This window comes from Pimephales promelas, chromosome 3, assembly GCF_988280905.1.
Source record: "Pimephales promelas chromosome 3, fPimPro1.hap1.1, whole genome shotgun sequence".
Taxonomy (NCBI): Eukaryota; Metazoa; Chordata; class Actinopteri; order Cypriniformes; family Leuciscidae; genus Pimephales; species Pimephales promelas.
In genome coordinates, this window is record NC_142771.1 from 13,963,300 (window position 1) to 13,984,745 (window position 21,446).

Below are 21,446 nucleotides of genomic sequence, written 5' to 3' on the forward strand. Positions count from 1 at the left end.
CTTTTTTTATCGTGCTTCATGGGACTCATATCCAACTGAGCGAGTTTACTACTTAAGAAAAGCCATACATATGGAGCTGGTTATGTCATGCAAACATCAAGATGTTTTAGTCATACACTCTGGTAAAAAGCGTTTTGAGATCATAAAATAGTATTGTACAAGTAGCCGCGTGAAAATAAGTTTTTATAAACTAATAATCTGCCCCACACGTTTTAGAAAAGGAATTAAATTTGTTGGTGTTTTACTGCCACTAGTGTTTATTTCATCTGGAAACTGCAGTGAACTGTATGTACAGGTACGTCTTTAGAGTTCTGTTAGAATAGGAAATTAAATTTAAAAAAATGTGTAAAAAGAAACAACAACTGTATGTTAAAATGTAACATACAGCTCAATTCTGCTGCATGGCTAAACAGAGGTTGGAAACAAGATTGGGGCATCAAAAAGTCTGAAAACCCCTGTACAAGAGCAATAGTGCGATTGAACAGTCAACAGTCCCTGCTCAGTAACCCTAGTCAATCTGGGTTCGATTTGCGACTGCAAATGCTTGCATGTGGTCAGAGGGACGTCATGAGAAGCCTGTGTGCCAACTCAGCGGTAATGTATTCCGGCTTGAGAGTGTGTGCTTTCTGAGCCAGGCAGAGGGGCGAGACAGATTGACAGAGACAATGAGTGCAAAAGAGGACTGTCCATTCCAAACAGTGGATTCGTTCGGGTAATTGGACCGTGCATTAGAGAGGGGCCGCCTGCCCTTAATTGCTCTAAAGACGTCTATTACTGCGTGTATTATTTCAAAAGGTCTGGGCTTTGAAACAAGAGCAGTGAGTGAGAGAGAAAAATAGGGAAAGAGTATCTGTTGGTGGCTACAAGGATCTGACGCTAGAGGTCTCAGCTAATAGGTTCTATTCCGGAATGTTCTGGAATCCGTGGAAAGAATCTTGACGTGCTGTATTTATCAATTACACTTCAAAGTTTTTTTATGATGTCAACACAACATTCATCCAGAAGGTTTCTTTGCAGAAATTTGGACATATCATAAAAACGGACTTTTTCCGTGTTTAAGTGCTATAATCGGGTCCCTTGTGCAGAAAACGTGCAAAGTGACAACCCAGTAACTTTTTCAGTAACACCCGCAGCTCCGCCATTTGGTTTTCGCAAGCGACAAAACAGTGTAACTTGTTCTAACGCAATTTTTTTTGTTATTCCTGGTGTATTTTGTTATAGCTTGTGTAAAGAATCGTCCCTCTTCTGAATGTGGGCGTGGAGTATCAGCTCATTTGTATTTAAAGGGACAGACACCGAAAATGGGGCACATTTGACAAGCTAATAAATTATCTGGGGTGGTATTTTGAGCTGAAATGTCACAGGCATATTCTGGGGACATCATATATTTATATTACATCTTGTGAAAAGGGGCATAATATGTCACCTTTAAAGGTCGCAAACCCCTTATTGGCTTACTTCCCGACAACCTTAAACAAGACGGTGGTCACTATTGTAGTCGATTGCCAATGAAAAACTCATATCGGTCATTTACACTCTCTCTCTCTCTCTGTGTGTGAACCCACTGCAGAGACTGACTGCCACTAACCAGTGAACACACACCAGCAGCACTGGCATGAGTTTAGTCTCATTGCTGCTGACACTGCACACCGGCACTGCCCCAGAGACACTGGGGGAGAGAAGAGAAGGAAGGAGAGCTTCCTTATAGAAGCGTTTCCGTTTCCCCATCTAATTTCAAATTAGGCCACTGCAGATACATAGACGAATGGTCGCCATGATGTCTGAAAAAAGACACTGTCCCTCTGACTTACATCAAATATAGGCTAGGCTAATGATAGCGCTACAGTAGCGTGCCTAAAGGCTCAGCTTCTGTCCCAGGGTGACACACACTGACCCTGCCTGTTTTAGAACTGGCAAAACTTTTCAAGTAGGCTATCCTTTAAAGGGAGGCATCACATTGTTTACAAGGCAAAGAATGATGATGTCAGAGAAACAACACATAAACTAAACCACTGGACTACAGGGATGTGTGACATATTGGAGACTATAGACCATAGTCTGGCCAATACCAGAAGAAAATAAAGGTCCAGATATTCTTCTATGAACTGGTGTGATGTCATTTCGAAGAAAATCAGGTCAAAACAAATTTCGTTTGTGGTTACTTTTGGGTGGTCGAAATAGTTTGCCAAAGCAAACTTTCTGGAAAAGTTTGCTCGGGCTGGTAAACACTTTGAACTACCATTGGTCAGTGGCGATTATGTATTTAGTAGGTGTGGCTCTATTGCTATAGCCAAATTAAAACTGTTCATCATTTAAAGTGACATGTGTCTTTACAGAAGAATTGGATCCAAAAACTCAAATGATTCTAATGAATTACCTCTGGACTTTGTTAAAAATATGCAGATTCCTTGTAGCTACAACGGAAAACAAAAACAAAAACAAAAAAACAGCAAAATCAACAAGCTAAAACAATAAAACTGAGTTCCAGTTTTAATCTGACCATTTTCTGTATGCTAGTTGACAGTAGAGCCCTGTTTAATTGCCTGGTTTAAACTATAGGTCGATTGACATAGATTTTCAAAAAAATCACTGATAGTGTTAGCAATTATTAGAAAATGATTAGAAGTATTTTAGAATTATAGCAATTATTATAATTGTTACAATAAGACAATAATGAGGAAAGAGAATGGGAGCTCCTGTGCATCTACAGTCTCAGCACTGTCAAAATAAAAGTCCCACTTATGAATCTTACCAGCAAAAGAGAAAAAAAAAAACTATATCAGCGGCAAATAAAGTTGTCTCCTAAAAGAAAGAATAAATTCTTAACTGTCAAAACGAGTCATTAGCAAATACAGTCTTACTTCTATTTCAATATAATTTGATGCACTTCACAAGGATGAGGACTCACACTGGATTAGATACTGAGGAAAAAACATCAGAATCACTGTGTAGCCTATCAAGTGTAGTGAGTGTTTTGTTTCCAACATGCGCTGCAAGCATTAGACCAATCATAAAAGACTGTGCCATCTGACCAATCAGAACAGAGTTGGCTCGCAGAAAGGAGGGGCTTAGACAGAACAGACATAAATTTTTTTGGGCAGTTTGAACTGCTTATACAATCTCTTTAGTGCAAGTCAGGAGTGGAGGGCAATCCTTAAAAGACTGCTCCCTTCAACGCTTATCCGAGACCAGGTGGGATGCACGCATAACTGCAGTTAAACCTTTTGCAAACCACTTGCCATCAATCATAGAAGCTCTGGACACCATCCCTGCTAAGTGCAGTTTAACCAATGAAGCCAGGTCAGGGACCAGTGGTCTAAAATTTAATGTCATTCAAAGCCATAGATTTTCTCACTGCATTTAAGGAAATCCATGCAGCCCATTTTAGACAGAAACCTTATTTTTCAATCAGGGAAAATTACAATGGATGTTGAACTAGGCAAAATACAGCCACTGACTGAAGTGATGGAGAGTTCAGAAGATACCAACCAACAAGAGACAAAAGAAAATTGGTTTCAAAACAATGTGCTCTTTCTGGTATTGGATAATATAATCTCTGCATTGGATACATACTTCCAAAACACTGCAAAGATATTTGAAGAGTCTACTACAATCTTAAAGGTAAACGACTTCGAAAAAGATCAGATTCACCCAGCTTGCACGTGAGCAAATATTTGTGCATTTCACCCTTGCTGATGTTCAGTTAAAATCTTTATTTGCATTTAATGTTATCTGTTTTGTTATTTTGTAAAAAATCCCTGTTACATTTGGGCCTCCATGCTCATATCTCCAACACAGTAAATGATATGGGCGGAGGGTGGTTGGGGCCCACATTAATATCCTTTCAGGGGGCCCCGAATTCTCTAGCCACAGCCCTGAGTAACAGCTGTTTGAGAATTCACATGTACCTCAGACCTCAGTTTAACTCAGGTGTGGCTTCACATCAAAAAAATTAACCAAATTTTGACACCAAACTGACTCGAGCTAACGAAAGCTAGTGAGCATTACTAGCATTACCAACCCCTCTATAAGCAACTAAGAGTGCGTATTATAATTAGTGCCTTCAAATCTATTTATTGCGATTAATCGTACCTAACATATATAATACATATATATATATATATATATATATATATATATATAACATATAATATATATATATATATATATATATATATATATATATATATATATATATATATATATAACATATAATATATATTAGGGCTGTCAAACAATTAATCGCGATTAATCGCATCCAAAATAAAAGTTTGAGTTTACATAATATATGTGGGTGCACAGTGTATAATATATATATATATATATATATATATATATATATATATATATATATATATATAAATACACACACATGCTTGTATATATTTAAGAAATATTTTCATGTATATACTGTATAGATTTATATCTAATTTATATTATATATAAATATTTTATATACAAATATTTTTTTCCTAAATATACACGCATGTGTGTGTATTTATATATATATATATATATATATACAAAATAATTATACACAGTGCACCCACATATATTATGCAAACTCAAACTTTTATTTTGGATGCAATTAATCGCGATTAATCGTTTGACATCCCTAATATATATATATATATATTACCCCTGCAACATGTAGGCACTCACTGTTGTGTGGGCACGCTTGTAACGCGGGGCCATTAATCAACATACACACTGTTCCCAATCTCTCTGCTGACGGCGAAAAACACACACAGCTCCATGAGCACTTCTGACGTACTGGTCCCAGGCTGCCATACTTCCCAAAAGAGAGAAAACACTAGAGGCATGGTGCACAACCCCACCAAAAAAAAAACCCTCACAAACACACACTGCCACAAAAACATGAATGAGAAGACTATAAATATAGTTTCAATGAGAGCACAGAAAAGGTTCATAAATACTGGCCCCTGAGCCACAAACACAAATACACACAGAGCGGCGGGTAGTTGTTTTCATTCAAAGAGGGGAAGAGGAAATGCGATTTTCAAATGAAGACAAATTAAAACAGTAGGGAGGGTGGGTGACACAGCTATAAAAGCATCTGGACAAATGTCAAATACATAAAGGGATGCGCATTATTGCAGTATGACAGTATCAGAGTACAGTGTGATAAATATTTTTTGTTGCAATGGCTTGAAGCATGACTCATCCAAGCAGAATTTGGTCTAAATAACACAAATTCTGTTTAAAAGTTTCAGATCGGTAAGATTTGTTTCATCACGTTTACACTTTATTTTAAGGTGACATGGTTAGATTGTACTTGCTCAAATAAGTACTGAGTAATATTAATTAACTACATATACTTACAGAGTTACAGTTTGGTTCATTTTAGTGTTAGTTACTTGTTGTAATCCATAATTTACTGTTATTAAATATAGTAAATACATGTAGTAACGTAACTATGTCACATTAAAGGTGGCATATGTAATAATTGAGGTAAAAATATCCAAAAAATGAGCTACACGCATCAAAAGAATGAGAAGAAATAAGTGCAATGATGTAATTAAAAAACTGGCAAGTTATAGTGCTGCCGAGATATAAACCTAAATTAGCATGCTAAATTACTAGCCCCGGCCCGGCAGGTGTCGTAATACCAGTTCCGGCCATGGGAGGCGGTATGCGGCCGGGCAACGTTACCACCAGCCAAACTGCACTACACGAGTGAGTCGCGCTCGCGCCGGCTTGTGTGTACTTAAACCTGATGTCAGTCGTGTGGAAATACAGCCCACTACTACATTTCAGTTCAGGGAAGAGTTCAAAAAATGATTGGTTGACATTATGCATGAGGAATACATTTTGGTAAGTTGTAGCATACTGTATCTTTCAACAGTGTTCGTGTTCTTTTTCCATTAGCTAGTAGAGATGATCGGTTCACGTGCGCTAGGGATCTGTGGTGTAGGCTAACATGTACAAGCGCAAAAACGGTATTTATTGTTTGAATTGCATAATAAAATTGACAGAATCTGAGAGCTTAACTAACCTGCTTGCTAAGTGTTAATTGCATGTGTCTCACGGTGAATTCATGAGAGCTGGCAGCAGCGAATGCTGTCAGTCAAATTAATTCAAACTAACAATAAAAGTGTAATATGAACAAAACGAATACCATAAACTTAAAATAATAGCCTGCAGGCTTTTATTTTCCCATATCGTCGAAATGCAACAGCTTGTTTTTGAGACAGGCGTCTATGAGTCGGTCTTCATCATTTAGTGTTGAGATGTTGTTCATTTAGTCTCTGATCTCTAGAAATCTCCAAATGCTCCACGTGAAACTGCGGTCTTCCGACCTTTTACTATCGTGTCAAATGATTTGAATAATATGCAGAGAAAGAGAGCAAAACAGCGCTCGTTTGTGTTGTTTGAAGACGTGAGTGCGTGCGGCAGCGGCACAACACATTTTCTGGAGGTATACTGCCCCCATCTGTTATGGAATATGGAATATTTTTTGATTTTTAGTTCCAGATGGCACCTTTAAAATAAAATGTTTTCTATTTGAATAATGTTCCTGTCCATTACTCCAGTCTTCAGTGTCACATGATTCTTCCGAAATCATTCTAATGTGATCATTTGCAGGTCAAAATACTGGAAAAAATATTGTGGACAAAAAAATATCAAAAATCAATATAATTTTTTTTTCAGGATTATTTCACTTTTGATTAATGTAATGTGTTCTTATTAAATTATAAGATTAAAGTATTCATGTCATTAATTTAATTAAAAAATAAATACTGAGCCCAAACTTTTAAACTGTATGGTTTATAATCTGTTTATAATGTTGGTTTCACTGTTTTAACTCAAAGGGAGACATTCAGTATAATTAAAAAAATGAATAAATAATAGTATCTTTGAGATGCTGCGATGTGATTGGTCCACAGGCTACTCCAGTTATCCAATCACATCCATTGTAGACGCAAAATCAAAAAAAGGATTTATTTGGTAAATGTGTTTTTTTTTCATCGCAATCTTCTTATCGGATAAAAAATTTATCCGAATGAAACACAAATGAATAAAATAAAAGACTAATTTGATCTCACGCCGACTTTAATGTGTTAAAAGGGGTGATGAACTGAGAAATCAAATTTTCCTTGAGCTTTTGACATCTACGAGGTCCTCATATTATAAGAATATCCTGTAAGTTTCAGAACTGAAAACGTCCTTGTTAGTCCAATAAAAGCTTTTATTAACACCAGGCCCAGCAAACGACTCGTTTTTCAAAGTGGGGAACTATGACGTCAAAGCAGCGCAGTCTCACCCCAAAAAGTCATATAACTGACGTTTTGGGTCAGTAGATGAGGTTATGGGATCCTAACTCTACCCCAGACCTAAACCTAACCCTAAACCTAACCCGTCACCTAACTGACGTTAAAGGTAAAGCGTCAGTTGTATGACGGCCCGGGATCGCCATCTAGCGACGTTTAAGGGGGCCCTAAAAAGGCGAATATTGACGTATGGTCAAAATACGTCCCAAAACGTCAGTTATATGACTTTTTGGGATGAGAAGAGGATAAAACACCACCCCCACAGAAGAAGATCAACATCTACTTCAACACGGCCAGTTTAGCCCCGCCCACCGATTCGCGCATTACACGCATAGCTAAATAACATAGGCCTACCTCGTAATGACAAACCGGATCGAGCTACCGCCTGGTTGTGGAAGAAGACAGTGGCTGCATAAGCTTCCTCTGGATTCCAATAGGACTGCATGGATAAACTTTATTTTTAATGACGTTCCAGCTGTCCAACATTGTCCGTCTGTTCGCTTCATTCCACTGAGGATTGTTTTGTAAACAAGACTGGATTTGCAGACCGATTAAGAGTAGTACAGTGCTGTGCCGTCTATATTGGATCTGACAGGAATTGTGCCACACACGGACTCTGGGTCGAACATGTTTGGGCGAATCATTCCGGTTCCAATTTTACAACATTGGACGTTTTCAAAACAATTTCCCCCAAGTGCACCGACGAGTGAGTTGAAACTCATTATAATATGCAAAACTGTTATCCACTCACAGCAGTGGGCGTTTACTTCCAAGTCTTCAGTGCGAGACGCCCATAAAAACCGAGCGTTTTTCAGCTAGGCTCAAAATTAGGGTAGAAAATAGTCTATTACTTATTCATTTTGATGTTTTTGAATGCAAAAACCAAGCGAACGTCATAAGTTCACCTCAGACAACAATATAATAAAATTTTAAAAAGCCAGTTCATGACCCCTTTAAGTAAGACAGTCAAGGTCATGAACGCGGTTTCTAAGTGTCACTCTTAGCTGATATGGGGAGATGTGACTCTGTACTCTTGTCCTGACATGAACATGCAAATCTATTTTCCAAAGCAAACATTAGTCCAACATGCCCTTTCCGGCCCTGGAACATATTATTAATGAGTCAGGACACAGTGTTGTTCGGGAAACATGTTGTTTCTCATTACCGCACAGCTATACAGACAGAATGCCACAGTGGGCCGGTGCCACAGTTCCCTGGACATTTCCAAGGAAAGGTAGGGAATACTAATGCAGAGCTTACGCACAAATACACACACACACAGAAAAATCGGATGCCCTGAACAAAGCTGGAAATGGTGTTAGGGAGCTGGGTTTGCCATTTTTTTCCACTGGCCTGCTGATGCCAGCCAGACGTGGTAAAAGAGAACCCTATAACCACCCACTGAGAATGCATCTGAAATGATGACCCACAACATCACACTGGCATAACCACCCAGCAGGAAGATGCCAGATAGCAATGCACACCTTCTGGACCCATGCAACGCCCTCCTTATCAGGTGAGAAGAGAGAGGGGCGAGCGAAGAATGTAGTGAACCATGTGAAAGGTCATGCATCTCACACCCACTCCAGCGTAAACAGGATAAATGTGGCAAGCACATCAACAGCGACCTTTCTGAAACAAACTCCTTTTTTTTTTTTGCAATCCACAATACACACTGCATTTAAGTTCTGTGTGCAGGGAAATTCAAAGCTATGCATTCTGAAGCAACGATGACCTTCTCCATCACTGACAGATCTTGCTGATGTACTGCACCCAACTCCTCCTTTTTTCTTCTCTCTCAGAGATCAGTATGCAATAAAAACATTGCGCCTTTCCCATTTTTCCGCTCATCCGCATCCATCCACTGCATCAGCTGTCACTGGAGACATGTCATTCTCCTCATTCAAATCAACGTGTGCTGATACAGCAGTGCTACATAAAGCTGCGTTTGATGGAAATGCATCCGGGAGGCTCGTGCATGAGGGGGGTGTAGTGTCAGTGCCATGGGGAACCTCCGAGAAGCATTTTTTTTTTTTTTTGCTGGAAGAACTGCCTCTGCAGTGAACCCGTTACGCACAAGGCACGGATGCACAACCTTTAATTAGCTATGCCTTTATAATAATGCATGGGTATGGTAATGAATAAAGCTATTTTCAGATGCATTGCGCAATCAATATGACGCTATTAGCAGTAGTGATGGCTCAGACCAGCATTTGTGTGTTTAAATATGCATTAGCTTTATATTAAGAAACAGTGAAAGTTTGAATGGGAAAATAAAGCCTATGTGAATTGGAAGCTACTGCAGAGCAAGGGTGGTTTCCCATTCTTTTCTGTAATAATGAAAAACTTCCGACACGCAGTAAAATGATCGTATTTAAGATCATAGCTCTCACCTGCCAACAGTCTGGTTGGCGAGCTGTCGCATCCGATTGAATTGCTTCTTCATTTTTGTATTTTTTTTTCTGCGTTAACACCTCGAGCGCAAAACAATCCGCATTTCTCTCAAAATAAAGAGACGTAATCCGGTGCGAACATCCCCGTTATTCCCATCACACACCCTCATGACAAACCGAAAGAGGGTGGAAATGTCCCAAGATGCGTGTTTCAATGCATTTTAGCGCTGCTGCTCGGCTGAGATGCTGCTGGGCGATTCTCTAATCGGCGAACTGACAGCAGCGGAACGACGCGGGCGCGGTGCACCACGGGAAATGTAGTCTTATTACACACGCTACATGTGCGGAGCGCTTTTTTTTTCTTTCTTAAATGGTGGACATGTGTGCAGTGGAGTGGATAGCTTTTAGTCTGTTCTGCCGTGCAATTGAATGGTAGCATAAATAATGCTTGTAGACAATAATACACTGCTTGGAATCAAAGGGACCATGATTAGCCTATAATATAGCCTACTTATGTTACAACTTTCATTGGCTACTTAAACGCCAGGTAAAAGACAAGTCATTTTTGAAATTGGAGTAGCAATATTTTTAACGATGGGTTGTGAAATTCTGCTCCAGAGCAGGTTTCGCATCGCTTTTGTAGGGGTTAACTCTAAATTCAGTGTATCCTAGCAACAGACAACCAGAAGCTTACCTCATTAAATATTCATGAAGTTTGTAGGCCTAAATATCAGCAACTCTCCCGCTGTGTTTAAAGTCCCCATCTGAGGAAAATGTCGGAAAATGAGTGCACATCACATGCATATATACATATATAGCACACACACACATTATACATTAGGCCTACTGTGTATATATATATATATATATATATATATATATATATACTATATATATATATATAAAAGTTAAAAAAGTACAATCAACGTTTAAGTAGGCCTATTTAGAGCTTAAATTACATTAATTACATTAAAAAGCTGAAAATCGCTTATATTTTGATGAGTTAAAGCAATGTAACAACATGTTTTGTCAATTTATTTGTCAATTTAAATATATGCTTAAGCAAACAAGCAAAATATATATATAGCCTATATATATATATATATATATATATAAAAGTTAAAAAGTACAATCAACGTTTAAGTATTTAGAGCTTAAATTACATTAAGCTGACTTAAAAAATTAGCTTAATTTTAAAACTTATGAAAAAAGCTGAAAATCGCTTATATTTTGATGAGTTAAAGCAATGTAACAACATGTTTTGTCAATTTATTTGTCAATTTAAATATATGCTTAAGCAAACAAGCAATATATAGGCCTGGCCTATATATATATATATATATATATATTGCTTGTTTGCTATATATATAAAGAGAGAATAGGCAAATTTATTAGTATTTGCTTGTTTGCTTAAGCAGATTCTGACCTTTTTTAGATTAAAGGCACAGAATTTCATACATTTATGGTATGGGCTAATACTAGCCTATAACAATGTCGCAATATTAAGCATAATCTGTAAAAAAAAAATGCATGTAAACGCACCTATTCAACACGTTAAATTTTAGATTTGTAAAGATAGAGATATCTTTGTATCATATGGTTGGCTACAATTATGCAAATGAAGAAGAATTAAAACAGGTCGCTGGATTTGTCCAATCAGTGCTGTTAACCCTAAATATGCAAATAAGGACGTTAATGCTAGAGGCTAACCCAGGGTTAAATAGACTATGAGCCGTGAAAAACATGTAGATTCAACACATAACCCAGGATATCAAAATGCAGCAAAAACCAAAGAAAGAAAGAAAGAAAGAACGAAAGAAAGAAAGAAAGAAAGAAAGAAAGAAAGAAAGAAAGAAAGAAAGAAAGAAAGAAAGAAAGAAAGAAAGAAAGAAAGAAAGAAAGAAAGAAAGAAAGAAAGAAGATACACTCTACAAAATATGAACACTCGGTATTAGGTTAGCGTTGTGTTATTTCCATTGTGAGCTGAACAAATAGGCTAGATAAGGTTTTGCGAATGTTATTAGGACCAGGATCCACTAGGACCTGAACATGAGCGGAACTCCGGCGCTTTATGAAGATAACAGTGCCATCGTGTGGCTGCATTCATGTAGTTTGACTTGCATGATAAGGGATTTCCACAGATTCGCGGAGACAGCCAGAAACTGCATTATTGCCCATTGTAGTGGAAATAAGATTGCATCTCAGGAAAGTTTCAGCGAGAATTTTTAAAGCGGGGCATGTGCTCATTCAACCATACCAAGTTTTCTCATTATTATTACGGGTTATTAACGATATATCCAAATGCTTTACAGAACACGAGAAAACAATTAGGTTAAACTGTTCATATGAAGATGGGGAGAATGATCAAACTTGTTAGATGAGCCATATATAGTTTAAAAATAGAGAGGTGCTGAAATGGTGATGACAGGCAACCCTGTTGGAGTAGGTTTGACAGCGTTACGGCTAAATGATTGTGATTCACACATCCAACAAACCGAAATTTGTTTTATTATTTGGCAGATGCTTCTAATCCAGGTCCTAGTCGTGAAGCAGCATGAGGTTAGCAAACGTTACATGATTTAAGTTTTTTTTAAATAAAATATATTTAACAAAAAAAAAAAAATCACTTGCACAGTGTATTCCTGCAGTTGTGTACTTACAATATCCCAAAAGTTCCAAAAGATTTTTAATTTCAGAGAAATTCCCATTTTAAATGATGGCTCGTGCTCGTCCATGCTCACTTGTCGCCTGTCAATGGCGTAATATCCGCGTTACATCCCCGGCTTGTATTGCCATAACCCCGCTGGACCTCTAGGTTGAAAAATCGTCAATGCTAGTGAATGAGAAAAAATATAATTATTTTCTAATCCCGTTTGAATTTTGCAATGAATGTGAACATATGTTGTCTGTGAATTTTTTATATAATTTTTCGTGTATAGAATGCTACAATTTAGCGGGAAGAATTTTCATCCGGTTAGACTTTGTGTGAGACCATTTAATAAGAAGATACGTCATAAAGACAGTTCACTTCGTGTATAGGGCTACAGACTGGAGCCATCTTGGAAAACAGTCACGACAAGTCAAACCACAAACATTTTTCTATGATGGCTCCTGTCTGTAGAGCCTAAGTCCCGCCCCTCCGCTTCCGCTCATGGGACCTTATTTCGGAAAAAATATGATTGGTAGTCAATGGCTTATCTTTTTATTCCGTCTGAACTGTGCCCTCAATTACACATATGATGTTTGTCAATTTAAAAGATAATTCTGAAAGTCAAAAACGTCGCAGTTTGTCATACAACAGAAGAGTAACATTTAGTTTTATGTGAAAATCGCTCTGTGAACTACATCTCCCGGGAAGCCGAAACGAGATCCGCTGCTTGTGTGTGTGCACTGTGCAGTCTGGTACAAAACACTCAGGTAGGACGGCGTAACGTTACGATTATAACGTAAGACTGTAGAAACAATGACAGAGATTAGCGTCAGTAAAGTTAGCTTCATTCATTGAGAGAAAATGTGCGCCTTTGGGGTTTGTAGACTTTTTACGTATTTTCACAGTCTTATACCTCAACGGTTTTACATCAAACTGCAACTTTCTTTACTTTAAAATGTATCTTTTAAATTGACAAACATCATATGTGTAATTCAGGGCACAATTCAAACGAGATCAAAATATTTGTTGTCTCTCGCCATTGACTACCATACAATATTTTTCCGAAATAAGGTCCCATGGTGGTCGACCAGAAGGGGAGGGACTTAGGCTCTCTATACACCAAGGTGGGTAATCCATCGACCGGAAGAATTAATGTCATTGGTTCTTGCAGAAACTCAAATGTGCTGCGTAACACGAGAATGAACCTCATTGGTTCTTACTGAAGCTCAAATGTGCTGCATAACATGAGAATAAATGTCCTCATTGGTTTTTGCACATCAAGCGAACATGCTTAAGCTTCCGTTTACCACAACTGATTTGTGCAAATTTTTGGGTGAACAATCCTTTTGAACATTTTTTGAACAAAAGATGTTGTTTGGAATTGGTAAAAAGTGCTTGGAAAAAAATATGATCAGAATATCGACTTGCATAACAAATATGTACACAACATATAATGCGTTTTTTTACAGCAAAATCCATCTTAAATTGTTCCTGGTAATTAGCGTTTAATGAAACAGGTTACAGAAACACACACTGGTGTTAAATGATACAACTGACATCCAAAAGAAAAATACACTTTCCCAAATAGAAATACAACTATATTCTAAAATGTGTATGTTGAAAAAGGTTTCATGAACATTACTCATGTTATTTGTCAACTACAAATAGAACAATCAATGCTTTTCAAAGAAATTGACTCAAACTACAAAACTAACTCACCCCTGCATCTCCCCTCGCCCCTCCCCTACAAATGGGCGGTTGTGCAGTCCATTAGTAGTTAATGGGGCAACAGGTGGGCAGTGCACTGAGGCCTAAGGGTTCAGAGACCTCATTGAGTAAGTGATACTGAAAAATAGCCACTCGCTGCTCCTACCACAGGGGTCCCATTAATCTGGATGGCTGGAAACTGAGAGGACATCCTATGAGCCTTGATCTCGACCCTCTGACCCAAACACTGTCATTCGTTTTTATTAGTCTGGAGTCAAATGTTAATCACATCTAAGCATTGACGGATCTTTTAGTGCTGCCAGACCTGTGCAGGCACCATGAACGGGAAAACAAGCAGTTGTGGACGCTCTCCTGACTACCTTAAATCAATGTGAAAGGGGGTTCCAAGCACATTCCCCCAAAAGACCCCTTCCTATGTATTTCCACCTAAAGCGCACTTCATCATGCATTTGCCACTCTGAGAAGAGACAGGAATGTAAGAGAGGTAGAGGTCAAATTGGAAAATGGATACTGCAGATGTGATGAAAAACATGAAGCTCATAAAAACAACACAAATATAAGTTCATTTCTGCATGGATTGTTTGTTTTCCGTATGAAAAATAGTCGCTAATAATCTACTAACCTTGAAATCAGGCTATTGTTGTGGCTTCAACGGACTTTGCTCTCTGGTGACTGGTGATGGGCTGAAGGCAGAGCGGTTACTGAGCTAATAATGCTGTTTCCTCAAAGTTCACAACCTTTGCTACCACTGACCTTCGCTGTTGATAGTATATGCTGCTTTCCATTCAAATTCCTGCTTGATATTGCCGACTCCCGAGTCCCAACCACAGAGATCTTCCTTATGTTAATACAGATGATGATATAAAGAAAAAACCTCGCAGCAATACCATTAGCTTTGCAGGAGTGAGACGGTCAACAAGTCTCGCAACCCAAACTGCTACGCTGGCATTCTTCAGGTGATTAATAACGAAGGTGTTATGCTCCATTGTCGAAATCTTATTGAATTACTTATTGATTTTATTTGATTAAAAATAATTTTTTATACACTTTTTAAAAATTATTTTATACAGTATATTAAATATACCGTAAGTATAATCTTAATGTAATGTTTTCGGGAAATTAATTGCATGTTTATTAGAATTGAAAATTAATTATAGTTTGAAATTAGCTGATCTTTAGATTTTTTTTGACCCACTTAAATAGGAATTAAAGGTACACCATGTAATTTTTCTTTTTCTTTTTTTTTTTTTTTCGTTTACAAAATTTTCATCACCAGTCCTTCTTCCAAGTGTGTTTTTGTCTTACTCACTATGGTATGCCTATTATAAGTGTGTAAATTTTAGACTGGGCAGAATGTTTTTTTTTTTTTTTTTTTTTTTTTTAGGGAAATTGTGTACTTTTAAACAATGCTGGGTTGTTTTAACCCAAATCTGGGTCAAATATGGACAAACCCAAATGCTGGGTTAAAAATGTCATAATGTCGTAAGTGTACTTCTTAGCATGATAAAAATACATGATGTAAAATGTACTTTAAAATAAAACTTTTCATTTGACAGTATTACAAAGTGTTCTTAAGAAAAGTGTACTCTCTTTAAGTGCACTTAATAAGCGTTTTATTTAATTCATATTATATTACCTGAAAATACATTTAAAATAAAAAAAAAGTTTACAATTTTAAGTACACTACAAGTGCACATTCAAAACAAGCACACTTCTTTTTGACAAGGGGAAGGTAACACAGCATAATACTTCAATAGAGCGTCTTTAATCCCTGAGCTTAAGCCATGAATCACCTCCTCGCTGTATGATGTAGCTTTTTGTGATGCAAATGTTGTTATCTGATATTCTTTTCATTCTGTTAGCACTGATTAAGAACAAAGCAAACTGAGGCTAACAGGCACAGTTGTTGTTAAAGGTATCAAGTCCAGGTTGTGACCTGTAGCTGGACCCTCCCACTATCTGCAGGGGAAGTTCATACAGAACATATGTGATCAGCCAAGGCCACAACTTCTTCACAAAGAGTGTCATCTTACCATCTATTGAGACAAAGTTTTGTTTGAAGCTGTGTCTCTTACCACCAATAAAGAACTTCATTAACAGTGTGTGTTGCTTCGTAGACTGACTTCTAAAGCATCTAAGGCCAAGAGCACTGTTATTAGCAACCTGTCTGTGCATGGCACATGAGTACTGGGACTAAGATGCTCTTCCAGACTGGGGCAATTCAGAGACTGCGAGTTCAATCTTTAAAGGGTCCTGGAGTCATGGCTCTGTCTTACACCCTGTCAAATGAAAACGCTATGGAATTTGCAAGTCTGAACTAGAAAGGTTGTTTCTAGGTGGATAGGGTGACAGAAAATGATGGCTATCTCCACAGCTTTGAGACGCTAAATGCAGGGAAGGGTGATGGACCTGATAAGCCAGTGAGAAGATTGACCTCCTCATTACTCTTGGCGTCACTCCAGACATATATTTATCGCCTTTCCTGTTTGCAATGCGCACACAATATATGTGGGTTGTGGAAATTTAAAATGAAGTTACAAAACTGCGTCATCTGACAAGTAAGATCTAAATAGATTGGAGACCAGGTGAAAACGTTTCAGTGCACAGCTGTCAAGTTTAATCAAGCTTAAGATAAATATAGCCATAGGTCACCAAAATGAACATTCTGAACATTTACTCACCTTCACGTTGTTCAAAACACTTTTTATAAAAATAAAAAAAAAGAATTTTGCTGAAGGTCTCAAGCTGTTTTGTGATGAACATTTCAGGGTTACGCTTTATTTAGATGGTGCACTTTAGACATTCTATTAACTAATAACTTTGCAACTAACTCCTTTTTTCATACATTTCTTTCTTGAGACTGATAGTTTTCCTGAAACTACATTATGTAGCTTTAAAACAGTAATTGATTGCATTTTGAAATGAGTGAAGCCAATGATGCCAACCATTTTAAACTGGGTTTACAAAGGGACAGGGAGACTGCCTTGGTCCGAGTCATGAATGACTTGCTTGTCTCCGCTGACTCTGGAGCCTCTACTATCTTGGTGTCGTTAGTTCAGTGTAGAATTTGACAAAGTGTCCCACTCCATTCTGCTCGATAGGCTTGAGAGTTGGCTTGGTATCTCTGGTACTGTGCTAAAATGTTTAAATTCGACCTTACTGATCGTCTTGGGAAACAACAAATCTGACACTGGTGTTCCTCAGGGTTCTGTCTTGGGTCCTATAATGTTTAGTATTATATGCTTCCTCTGGGGCAAATCAGTAGGAAATATGGCTTAAGGCCAATTTATACTTCTGCGTAGGGTGCGCGCAGTAGGTACGGCGTAGCATACGCAGAGACGCGTCCCATACCGCGTACCCTTCGCCGTAGCCTGACGCGCACCTCCTTTAAAAATGTAACTACACGTCGCGACGACGCGGACCGCAAGATCGGTGATTGGTCGGCTTGGTAGCATCGCATTTCCTCCTACACATTTCCGCACGTGCCTTCTCACGCATTTCCACACGTACAATCTCCGTCTTCTCTCATTTCTGCCTTTCAGTTTTAGTAATTTCACTAAAATGAACTGTTTTTCCACCTCAATAAGCTCCAACTCCAACATGATCCGCTCTCTTTCAGGCTTGTAATAACCTAGCCGCAACTCGGGGAATGTAAACAGTGAAACATTAAAACCCTCCGCCGCCAACTAGCGTTTCGGAGCAGTACTGCAGAGCAACCAAGACCTGAACGCAGAAGTATAAATGCTCACAAAGGCGTCACCTACGTGCGTAGCCAATGCCGTTCACAACGGCGTACCCTCGACGCAGAAGTATCCACAACCCAGATAGCAAACTGACATTGAATCAACGTGGAAATATGACATCGAAACAACGTTGATCTGACATTGTTTTGCTCATCGAATTAACGTTGACCCAACGTCAGATGCGTCATTCTTTCAAAACTAACGGAAAATCAACTTGAAATCAACGCGTTGTTTCAACGTTATGAAAGCAAACCAATTTTCGATTTCATTTAGCTTTGAAGAATGCCGCGTCTGACGTTGGTTCAACGTTAATTCGATGAGCAAATCAACGTTGTTTCAATGTCATGAGAGACGTCGTTTCCACGTTGATTCAATGTCAGTTTGCTGTCTGGGAAGTTTCCGAGGGGCGCTCCTGTAAAAAATAAAGTGGGTGAAACTTCCGGTGAGGCGGCGGAAGTAGCATTCCAATGGTATTTTGTGTGTTAGTTAGCGAAGAGGCTAGCTGTTTTTCGGAGAATTATTTTACTATTTAAAGACGCAAATCTTTGTGAGAGATGTCGTTACGGAGCTCATGGACAACATGTGCTGTTCGCGGTTGTATGTATAACCGGACTAAACTAGTTCAGTGGCTTAAACGTGATTGTTTTAAACATAAGCTGAAAACGAAATCAGAGTGATCCTGCCAGAGCCCGTCTCTGATCCTGCCAACGACTGTAGTTTCCATCACCTCCCAAAAGACGACGAATCTTCCTGTGTACATTTGTTTAAATTCTTAATATTCTATAAACTTTTATCAGCATGTGATTGGCTGTTCGCTACTGATGTTGCACCTAAACTCAGGATCAAAGCCTGAGTTGACAGAATACCAAATGTGCCAGTTAATGTATTCAAGTAGCACATTCATTTATAATTTTGAATAAACTCCAAAGCACAATGACTAAGTGTGTATTTTTTATTTTAATTGTTTGTCAGCTCGCACAACTGTCTGTCACCATGCCTTGATGAGTATTGATTATTAATAATGTTATTATAATACTCCCAATCAACTACTGCGGAGGGTAAAGGTACTGTTATTTCACCTTTTTTAATTTCGTTGAGGTTGTGTTCCCACATCGTTACCTAGTTTGGATCGCTATAACTTTAATGACTGTCAACTGTTGAATGAACGAGTGTCAAGCATGTCAAATCGTGCTTTGTTTACTTCCAACCGGAAGTCGCGCCCACTTTTGACGCAAGGCCTCATGGGGCGTAGGAAACTTGTGGATAAATTGGCCTTTAGGCTATCACTTCTATTCAATGCTGTTACTACAGCAGTTTAATAAACAATAATTTAATCACAACTACAAAATGTTGCAGAATAATGTAATATAAAAATGAATGAATAATAGCCTATAAAGAACCATTGTGCCAAAAGGCACTTTATACCTTTTTAGCATAAAGGTTCTTTGGAGTTGAGTAAAGAACCCCATGTTTCATAAAACCCCAATTAATCATTTTTTCGAAGAGTGAAAGTAACAAAATGTTAAATTTTAGAACTTTATATTTTTGAAACTTAATATTTAAAGGTCAGATCAGGAACTTCTATATTACAGTTTATGACTCAAAATATTATAACCAAAAAACTATGTCATGCCTGCAGTCAAATGAATCACCAAACTGGAATTCTCAGACTAACAGTGATTATCATTACGTCTATTTATCTATTTCAGATGTTTGACACTTTTGTCCTTCAGACCTTCTGAGAAGCAATCTTAAACAGTCTGGGACTGCCAAAGTCAGTCCGCAGGTGACAGGTACCATCCTCAGGCAAGAACCACACATGCAGCATAACATCTTAAATTAGCAGTGTCTAGTGCACACACCTCAACACACACCTTAAGAGGAATGACCAAAGGTGCGCAGCAGTGTGTGTGCAAGGTAAAACAGTGAGATCAGGCAGCTGTTCAGGAAAAAAAAAAAACATTACCATCATGTTGAGGAAACATGAATGAAAAGAGAGCAAATGAAAACCTATAAAGCCTTCTGTTTGTCTTTGTAATGACATCTTCAACAGAGGCTATTCATTAAACTACATAAGACAGTTTGAGAGCAGATTGCCCAAAGTACCAGTGATGGGTGCCAGACACCTGCTCTGCTTTTAGTTTGACAGATTAAATAGGCGTTCAGATCATGCTTGATTGGATGAATGAAAGATGTATGATGTGATTCAGCATCTACTTGTCCTATGTATGTGTGGATCTTATTTTAAAGGTTCACCCCAAAAAAATCGTTTGCTTTTCCTCACTGAAACCCATATGATTATTTTTCATTTTTTTGGTGGATGGAAGAAAAAAAACCCATGATTTTATTTTTCATTAAATGGACACGTCACCCATTTGCATTAAGCTTTGTATCTTTAGAGACCCAGTCATATTTTTGAATGGTCATGGTTCAATCCCTTAATTTCCCCTGAGTTGGGAGAAATAAGGATTTAAGTATTTACTTCCTGCTTATGATGTAAAAATCGTCATTTTTCATCATAAGCAGGAAGTTACCACATTACCAACAAACATTACCTCATTATTCAAGGGTGTGGGACCCACTCAGCCTACAGGCCTATTAGAGATCAGTTGGTGGGTCTTCAATTGCAGAAAATGAAATCAATATCCGCCATCTTGTTTTTGGAAGCTAAGCTAACAAGCACTGTGGAGATAGGAAGTATGACAAAGACAGAAGAAACTAAACATGATATGGAAGAGGATTTTGAAATTCTGTTGCTCGAATCCGATGTTCGTGGCTATCTTTACGAGATGCAATATAGTGACGAGCAGCTGAGGCTGATGGAGGAGCAGGAGGCGGACACGGAGCCCAGACTGGCTCAAGCTGAGGCGGACTGCTGTTGCCTGTGCTCTCGCTGTGAACTACGAACACAGATGGTCCGTCTGCTGCAGAGAATTTCCACAAAGGCAATTTCTCCTGAACGAAATCTCGGAATCAGACGTTTGTGTTGTAAACCATTCTAGTTTCACCTGACTGAAGGCCAGGTATCATGCAGTAATTCACCATGTAGAAAGAAATACAAACGAGGAGTAATTCACTAATGAGTTTGTTAACGGGGTTTATGGGAAGAAGGAGGCGGGAACTGGCGAACATTTAAACATTTTAACAGTTAAATGAACAAATAAAAAAATAAATGAACAAAACAAAAGTATAAGCCAGCAGCCACTCATTGACGACTGCTGAAACGTTACACACAACAGAAACAAAACACAACATAAAATCAGGCCTGTTCCTCTCTCGATCTGCCGTCGTTGCTCCTCTGTGAGAGATGCGAGACCGGTCGGTGCGTCTCGGTCTTTCATTATCACTCACGCCACCGGCCTCGCACTGCACGCCCCTCGCCCTCATCCTGCTCGCCACAGCCAACAAACTAGAAATTTTGTGTTAAATGAATTTCAAACTCTGGTGGCAGCTAACGTTAGCCTTGTAGACGAAAAGTGGCACATTGTGAGCCTTTTAGCGTTCCATAGGCTTGCCATACAGGGGCGCCTTTGGCATCTTGATTCTAAACGCCAGGTGCATTTGACCATGCTTCAGTTTTTGATGTGTTTGGAGTGAGAATGGGTTGCTAAACACAGTTGGTTGCAGAAAAAACCCAAAA

General features: G+C 38.5%; 1 protein-coding gene across 8 annotated transcripts in view; it reads right to left on the minus strand.

Annotated features, from left to right (window-relative positions):
- The window catches only part of arhgap44a (Rho GTPase activating protein 44a), a 64,214-nt gene extending 54,240 nt beyond the window's left edge, over positions 1 to 9,974 (minus strand). For all 8 annotated transcript variants that reach the window (XM_089128288.1, XM_039687143.2, XM_039687148.2 and 5 more), the window contains exon 1: positions 9,686 to 9,974. In XM_089128288.1, coding sequence (XP_088984414.1) covers positions 9,686 to 9,738 — 53 coding nt within the window. In that variant the 5' untranslated portion in view covers positions 9,739 to 9,974. The remainder of the gene's footprint in view (positions 1 to 9,685) is intronic.
- Positions 9,975 to 21,446: the final 11,472 nt, after the last annotated feature.